This window comes from Carassius carassius, chromosome 34, assembly GCF_963082965.1.
Source record: "Carassius carassius chromosome 34, fCarCar2.1, whole genome shotgun sequence".
Lineage (NCBI taxonomy): Eukaryota > Metazoa > Chordata > Actinopteri > Cypriniformes > Cyprinidae > Carassius > Carassius carassius.
The window spans coordinates 9795510-9804063 of record NC_081788.1 but is presented as its reverse complement, the minus strand read 5'-3'; the positions used below and the strand labels follow the sequence as shown (position 1 = coordinate 9804063).

General features: G+C 34.4%; 1 protein-coding gene across 2 annotated transcripts; it reads left to right on the top strand.

Annotated features, from left to right (window-relative positions):
- Window positions 1–1793: 1793 nt before the first annotated feature.
- Window positions 1794–7966, top strand: LOC132115128 (renin-like). Of its 2 annotated transcripts, none has more exons than XM_059523533.1 (9): window positions 1794–2028; window positions 2771–2921; window positions 3029–3152; window positions 3290–3408; window positions 3723–3919; window positions 4363–4485; window positions 5406–5550; window positions 6349–6447; window positions 7576–7966. In XM_059523533.1, exons 1-9 carry the CDS (start codon window positions 1934–1936, stop codon window positions 7732–7734), a joined length of 1212 nt encoding a protein of 403 aa, XP_059379516.1. In that variant the 5' UTR covers window positions 1794–1933; the 3' UTR covers window positions 7735–7966. The 2 variants fall into 2 exon arrangements, with proteins under 2 accessions (XP_059379516.1, XP_059379515.1); XM_059523532.1 differs by having other exon boundaries at window positions 7573–7964.
- Window positions 7967–8554: the final 588 nt, after the last annotated feature.

Below are 8554 nucleotides of genomic sequence, written 5' to 3'. Positions count from 1 at the left end.
AAGTGCATCATGCGGGTATATAAAGTGCACTTTTTCTTTTAGGAATTTTCAGTGTGAATGCACTACTCGCATTATTTATCCTACAAAATCTCATAGTGCATAAGTACATGATTTGGGACATACCTGAACTGTATCTAACCACCGATAAACTAAGCCACAAAAACATACCCTACACTACATTCATTTGATTTTTCCATATAAGGCAAGTCTCGCGGTGGCCATCGTTGGGTCATTCAAGCACAGCTCCTATCTCTTTGAAACATCAAATTCTCCAAAACTGTTTGCCAAGCTTACTATTTCATTTCATATTTGAAATCACCAGTTAAATCTGACAACAACTGTCTCATAAATGTTGTTTCTTTTGCTCAAATATCATTAAAAAAGCGTATTTTTCAGGCTAGACCAGCTGGTGCCAGTCCCAATGCATTTTACCCCATTCAAATCTATACACGATTTTCTATACACGAGTAACACGTCTTGAGTATTTAACAGTCTTTGAATACAGACTGCTAAATAGATTTAACACAGCTGCTTTAAGCAGCATAAACATTTAATGTTTATGAAAACCAGTTTGAAGCAAATGTCTTTAATGGCCTCTCTAATTATCCCAAAAGATAATATACAAACTACAAGTTCCCAGATGCATAGTAAGCCCACTTGTCTGACTAAAAATTAGATGTAATTTATACATTGTTCATTCAAACCCCAATAGAAACTGTTTATCTTATACAGTGAAAAACTTGCTGTCTACACCAGAGTTTAATCAGTGTTGATTTAAACATTTTTGTCCATTACTTTAAATTTATGAAATAGGTTTTGATGAATATTATGAGTATTACATAACTGATGATTTCAGTTGATGTTCTCTGGGTGTATCTTCCAGTAGTGACACATAGTTGTTGAGGAGGGTAGCCAACATTAGTAGCTGTCCAGCTGAAAAGTGCCAGCAAGTGTCAATAACCAAGTGTGATGGCATATAGCTAAGAAGTGCACAGAATGGAATCCAACAGATGGTTATAAGTTCACTTAATTTATTTGTATAGATGTAATGTTAGTAGTGCCAATTGCTGTATAGCAGCTGCAGTAAAAGTTTTACCTCTGAGGTCAAATTAATGTAACCAATGGGCATCTGCCAGGATTATCTAATGTCACCGTATTACTGTGTTTTAGCCACCATGGGAAGTTTCAGGGGCATCTGCTGGGCCAGCTGCTAGCCCAAGTATAATGCCAATTGTCATGGTTGGTTGGTGCTTCTCTCTAACTTTACTTAATGTCATCATACTGTGAAATATTATTGTGCAGGTGTAACGTATCTTCTTCAGTGAGGAGTCTGAGGACAAAACCTAAAGACCAACCAACAAATCTCACAAAGTGCTCATTACTGAAACACCTTTTAAAAAAAAAATAGTCCAGGGATGATAAACAGCAAAATAGATGTAAAATGTGACGTCTATGTATGCAGAGTCTCATGAGGGAATTTCAGAGGAAGGGATTGGCCTATTACTGTGGGAAACCCAGTTCTAGGCATCCACACTGCCCCTGAGATGAAAGGTCAAAGGGTCATAAAGAGTTACATGCAAGAACGTCAGTTCTGTAATATATATTTTAGAGCAGCACACTGTTGTATTTGTCCATACATCCTTCAGGCCCATGCAATGATGATTTTATTAAGTGAAGTGGTCTTAAATCACTGTGTGTGATGTGTATCCCTTGACCGAGAGGTCACTTTATTCAGAGAGCATTTATTATAAAAGGAGGGTGAGAAGAGAGAGAAAGTCAAGGGTGTGGGTCGATGTCAGAATAGAGCATAGGAGAGATAGTATAAAAACACAGGAAGGACAGTCTGTCAAAAAAAAGCACAGCTAAAGAGAAGTTTGTGGGTGAGTCGGAGCATAAGACGAGCCGCCTTATAGTTACACTGCTTATTTGGTAGATGAAGTGCTTCGATCCATCTGTAAGAATGAACGTGCACTGCTTGGCTCTTCTGGTTTTGTCACTCTCAGCAACAAGTGTACAGGCCTTATGCAGGTAAGTCATCACTCTCCTCAGGGGAGAACAATTATGCTGGCTTTAATACAACAATGAAAGCCAATTATTTAATTTGAGGAATGTTATCTTTATAATATCATGCAATGTTTTTTTTTTTCTAACACAGTAAAATGCATCTTTATACATGAAAATTAATAGCTGTCTTTATATTTTAGGGAAGTCAAGTCACTTTTAATCTCGTAGCGCTTTATACAATATAGATTGTGTCAAATAAGCTTCACAGACATAAATAGAAAAACAGCAGAATCACTTATGGAAATGCAACTGAGACATTTCAGTTTCTGCTGTAAAGCAGCTGTAAAAGGCAATAGTGCCGTTATTTATCTCAAGTCAGTTTAGTGTTAGTGTAACTGTAATCCGAATTTCTGATTTTCTCAATTTAAGAATAAATTGTCTGTGATATTTGCCCACTGGTTGTTTATCCTAAAAACATTAAAAAAATATGGCCAAAATAAGAGCAAATATAACTAACAAAAAAAACCAAATGTATCAAAATATTTTTTATACAAAAATATATTTTAAAATTAATTTTAGTAGTTATGAAATATATTACAAAATGTATATCCATTTTTTCCATATGGGGATTGCATCTACAGTATGTCTCATTTTGAAATGAAGAAAAAGTCTCATTTTAAAATCAGATAAAAAGCATCTAATGTTGTGGTTTTATCAGTTGTGCAAACAAATAATACATGTAATGAGTCATTTCTCTCGTTGCCAGGGTAAAACTGAAGAAAATGCCCTCCATACGAGAAACCCTGAAGGAAATGGGTGTCACCCCAGCGCAAGTGTTTTCTGAAATGATGCCAAAATATGATGGACCGTCATCCAAAAACGGCACAGCTCCAACACCTCTGATCAACTACTTAGATGTAAATCAGCATTAAAAATGGAAAAGAACCACAATTTTATGTTTTAAGTTTTATATTTTTAAAAGTCTGTTGTTTTATATAGACGATATTTCTCTGTTGATTTCCAGACTCAGTACTACGGTGAGATTAGTATCGGCTCACCACCTCAGATGTTCAATGTTGTTTTTGACACGGGTTCTGCCAACCTCTGGATTCCTTCATACAGCTGTTCTCCTTTATACACAGCCTGCCGTGAGTGATTTGCTAAATGCAATCATATAAAACCCACATAATTTATATTAAAATGACACTGGATTATTTGAACATACCTTCTTAAATAGAAAGCAAAACCTGCAGCTCAGTCTGCCTTTCTCCATTTTTGTCTTTAGTCACACACAACAGGTACGATGCTTCCAAATCCGTCACATATATCTACAACGGCACGGGATTCTCCATCCAGTACACTTCTGGATATGTCCGGGGATTTCTGAGCAAGGATGTGGTTGTAGTGAGTAACAAAAAGCCGTTTGTTTTAGAACGTAATTGGGAAATGTTAAGAAATTAGTTCAAAAGGAATATCTTTACCAACATATGGAAATGGTATTTTAATCAAATATATTTTTTGCCATCCAGGTTCAAGCACAGCAAAACATCAACGGATAGTTGTCCAAATGCTTGTGTCCAAATTTGACATGCAACATTGCAAAATACTGATTGATAAAAAAAAAAAAAACTGACTGCAATATGGAAGACCAGAACTGTAATTGCACATAGTACTGTACATGATTGAGCTGATTGACCTTTGACCTCTAACTTCTTTAGGTGGGTGGTATCCCAGTGATGCAGGTTTTTGCAGAGGCCACAGCTCTTCCTGCGATCCCGTTCATCTTTGCCAAGTTTGATGGAGTGTTAGGGATGGGATATCCAGATGTAGCCATCGATGGGATTACACCTGTGTTTGATCAGATCATGTCTCAACACGTTCTGAAGCAGAACGTCTTCTCTGTGTACTACAGCAGGTGAGCGTCAGCATCTACTGACACACAGGGTGAGCAAAAGTGAGATATTTATGATTGCAATGTTGTCATTTTTAATTGCCATGAGGGTCTTTGTCATTGTGGAAATATTTTCATTACATTACATCCACTATGCTGGGTCATCCAACGTCTAATTATATACAATTATTATTATTCTCTTATATAAGAGACTATATAAGTCTATTATGCTCACCAACATCAAAAACAGTAAAACATGAATATTCTAAAGTATTATTTAAAACAATAATGTAAATAACTAACTTCCTCTTTAAATAATTTTGTATTGTGTATGTATGTGTGTTTAATGTCTATCATATATATATGTATACATATATATATATATATATTTGTGCAATAATAAATGTATTTAACCATTACTGGTGGATTACAAGTCATATCTTTGTATGTATATGTGCATCTATAAGAGACCCAAAACAAATCCCTGGTGGAGAACTGGTGCTGGGGGGCACAGACCCGAACTACCACACTGGATCCTTCCACTATATGAATACCAAAGAGAAAGGCAAGTGGGAGGTCGTTATGAAGGGGTAAGAATATTATCATAATGAGTTTTACAGAACAATTATGAATTCTTTCTGCCATTCTACATCTGTTTTACATCACAGTTTTTACAAATATTCCTAGCCATCCTATATCAGTTTATACAAGATATCCATTAGCCATCAGTTTTTAAATTGACAAACAATCACACACTCACTCTCATGTCATTCCATATCCGTATTTTTTTTGGAACACAAGAGACAAATTTAAGATTAAAGATGACCGTGCCATTTATGGGTTACCATACTTGGCCTACATTTCACCTAAATATTCCTTGTGCAACATATTTCAGGCCATCAATGACACATATAAATTGAATTAAAGATATTAAAGATATCATTGGGCAAAATATTTAAACACCTCATCCGGAATTTTAAATTTTCTGAAAGTTTACACACCCTTCAAGGCATCCAAGATGAGGATGGGTTTGTTTCTTCATCAGAACAGATTTGGAGACATGTAGCATTACATCACTTGCTCACCAATGGATCCTCTGCAGTGGATGGGTGCCGTCAGAATGAGAGTCCAAACTGCTGATAAATACATAATCCACATGATTACATTAGAAGTGATGGTGGTTTGAAGATAAAAATCTTTAATAATGGAATTTTGTTAACACATAGCTCATTTCACAAGATGTGAGACGTGTATTACTTGTGGATTATTGGTTTTTATCAGCTGTTTGGACTCTCGTTCTGACGGCACTCATTCCCTTCAGAGGATGTATTGATGTAATGCTACATTTCTCCAAATCTGCTCTGAAAAAAAAATAAATTTCAGCATTTTTTTGTTTTGTTTTGTAACTATTCTTTTAAGGCTTGCCAGTTTTTTCTTTTTAACATAATCCATAGGAATGTGTTTGATTTGCCTAAATAAAATTATTATTATTATTTTATTTTTTTTGCAGAGTGTCTGTGGGTGCAGATATGTTGTTTTGCATGGAAGGCTGCAGTGCTGTGATTGATACAGGCTCCTCCTACATCTCAGGCCCCGCCTCCTCCATTTCAATTCTGATGAAAACAATCGGTGCCGTTGAACTGGCAGAAGGAGGGGTGAGTTCTGTGTAGATAACCTTACGCACATTCCTTAAAAAAGCTGTCTTTATTTAATAGCATACATATAATCTACTGAGAATGAGAAAATTGATTTGAGAGATTAAGCCATAGAAAGAGGGTTTTTTCTTTCAGATCCAAAAATATGAATTCACTACTTACCAAGTGAAACTCAGTGAGCTCAAATTTAAATCTTGAAAACAATATTATAAAATCTCTAAATCTCAGCATTAGTGGCAAACTTTCAAACTTTCTGGAGTAAAAAAAAAAGAACAATATGTTCCAGTTGTTCGTAAAGCACATAATGCACGAAGGACATTCTAAAACATTCAGCAGTCACAACTGATTATAAATTATAAGGCAATTGATTATAAAACTCAACACCTTCACACTGCAAACAAACTTAGGGTAATTGATCATGTGCCAACATGTCATCCCATTTACATCCCATACATACAAGCTTTTGTGAAACAATACTTCTATAGTCATTAGAATTAAAACCTGTTTCTTATTGCTCCGTTTCCTTTTCTCCGTGGGAACAGCTGCTCTGGTCTGTCATGATTGGCTGTGTCTCATAAATAATGTCTGAAGAGCTTATGGAATGATTGAAAGCTATTGTTGTTTTTTTTCTCATAACCACTGTGGTTGATGATATTCAGTGTGGAAAATGTGTGTATTTCTGTCTTTTCAAGTGTGAAATTAAGTGTGATTTCGGTTTTGCTAAATGATGCAGCACACAGTTTTCTTTGAATGATTTTAAAGCTTGCTCATTCTCTCTCTCTTTCGCTCTGTTCACAGTACACTGTAAACTGCAATCTAGTCAAGTTGTTGCCCACTGTGGCTTTTCATCTTGGTGGTGAGGAATATTCTCTCACAGAAGAGGACTATATTCTCTGGGTGAGGACTTTATTTATTTCATTACAAGGGTATATTAACCCAATATTTAAGTATTAATACAGTATGTTACATTTGATGGTGCTGATCTTGAAAGATTTTAATTTTCTCATGACCATTGAATGAATAACCTCCTGTTATTGGACAGTTTTGCTTGTGGAATAAATTCATCTTGGCTAACTATTATCATGTTTTTTTGCGGGAAGCTACATACACACACTAGGTGTCAGTATAAGTAAGATGTCTACCTCATAAACAGAAATGACAGGGTGCACTTTTAATGTAACTAGGCCGTGGATTATGAAGTGACCCTTCAGGCCGACACAGAAGTTGGTTCCCTAAACAAAACCCCCAAATTTGGGATTTTTCGCTGACTTTTGGATTATTGCAGAAAAAAAAAGCTATGTGACCAACAGAAGTTTATGATTCTGACTGACTGTTTTGTTTGTCAAGATAATTTACACTGATGAACACAGCTTAGGTAATTATTTTACTCTTGTTCTTTTATAATTTAAAAGGCTTAAATGTATGTTAACTTTAATTAGTTTAACTGCAGAATGCTTTTTAACACTTAAGTACTTAAGAACATAAATTTCATATTGTAATTTCATAATTACTTCTATCATCTTTGAATTATGGTTATGGTGCATTCTGCCAAATATGGGTGTATTTATAATGAACTAGAATTAATGTAACTTCTATTGAAACTAGTATGTAATTACAATGCAATAAATACAATTACATGATGAAGTTGCAATTTAGACATTTAAAATCTATTGAAATTTAAAATCTGAAATAACTTATTATAGCTAAAACCCAAATCAAGTATTTAATATTTCACAGGATTTTTTACAATTTCACTCAGATAATGTTTAGCTTTAACTGAAGTGCTGTTTTCGTTAGAAATACTCAGTCAGTTGGGCATTTCAATTCACACTGAAATCTGGGATCTATTCCACTGACCCTTTTCATTAAGTACGAAATGCCTCATGTTGTATTTGCATCCCATTTTCCAGATGACTTCTGAAGCATAGCATCTGTTTTGAGATGCATCAATCTATGTTCTAGCTATATGGACTTGCATTGGCTTTTCTAATGTCTCTTTGTCTTCTTTTGTTCTTCAAACAGCAGTCTGAGTTTGGGGAGGACATCTGCACTGTGACATTCAAAGCGTTGGACGTGCCGCCCCCTATTGGTCCCATCTGGATATTGGGGGCAAACTTCATAGCTCGATACTATACAGAGTTTGATCGGGGAAATAATCGCATTGGCTTTGCTCAGGCTATCTGAGAAACAATGGGTTTTCTATTATCCTAAATTCAGATGGCTATTATATTGTTACATATACACAACATAGGATACTTGATCTGTCACAATAATAGCAGGTAACTTAAGTTAAAGCTTCCTTTGTGAACAATAGTCTACTTTAAGCATAATTAATTCCAAAAGTACTTATGGAATTTTTTTGTTTTTACCAGAATATGCTTGTTTGTGAACGGAATGTAACATTTAATTGGATGTTATTTACAATAAAATCAAAATGCATTATAAATAAAGTTTATATTAAATGCAATTCCTTAAGTTGAACTTTTTGTCTTTTAAATAAGATTGAAGTGTACTTTTAATATACCTATAAGAATTTTAGTAAACTGAAAATATATTTTTAGTTGCATATTTAATGATAAAGCTGAAATTTAGCACATTCAAAATGTAAATTGAATATCAAATAAAGCGAGCAAGATAAAATGTTATTAAAAGATAATTATTTAAAATAAACTTAGTAAAAGATTTCATTTTGATTTTGTGCAAAATGTGTTTTTAAAGTGTATAAGTATTTCAAGAAGAATAGTTATGAAAGTGTCTCTCATTAAATACACCCCAAAACTGAAATTTCTGTCATAATTTCCTCATCACTTGTTCCAAACGCTTATGAGTTTCTTTCTTCTATTTAACACAAAATAAGATTTTTCTCCATATATGGATACCGTCAATTCTTTGGTTTCACACATTCTTCAAAATATCTTCTATAAACAGAAGAAAGAAAGTCATAAGCTGTTGGAACAACATGACAGAGAGTAAATGATGACCGAATTTTCATTTTTTATTTCAT

What these genes read in the sequence shown, in the direction of transcription:
- LOC132115128 (XM_059523532.1), top strand. Translation starts at nt 1,934, where the DNA reads ATGAAGTGCTTCGATCCATCTGTAAGAATGAACGTGCACTGCTTGGCT. An exon ending in TCCTTTATACACAGCCTGCC is followed by an intron (nt 3,153 to 3,289) that starts GTGAGTGATTTG and finishes TTTTGTCTTTAG; the next exon opens with TCACACACAACAGGTACGAT. An exon ending in TTCTCTGTGTACTACAGCAG is followed by an intron (nt 3,920 to 4,362) that starts GTGAGCGTCAGC and finishes TGCATCTATAAG; the next exon opens with AGACCCAAAACAAATCCCTG.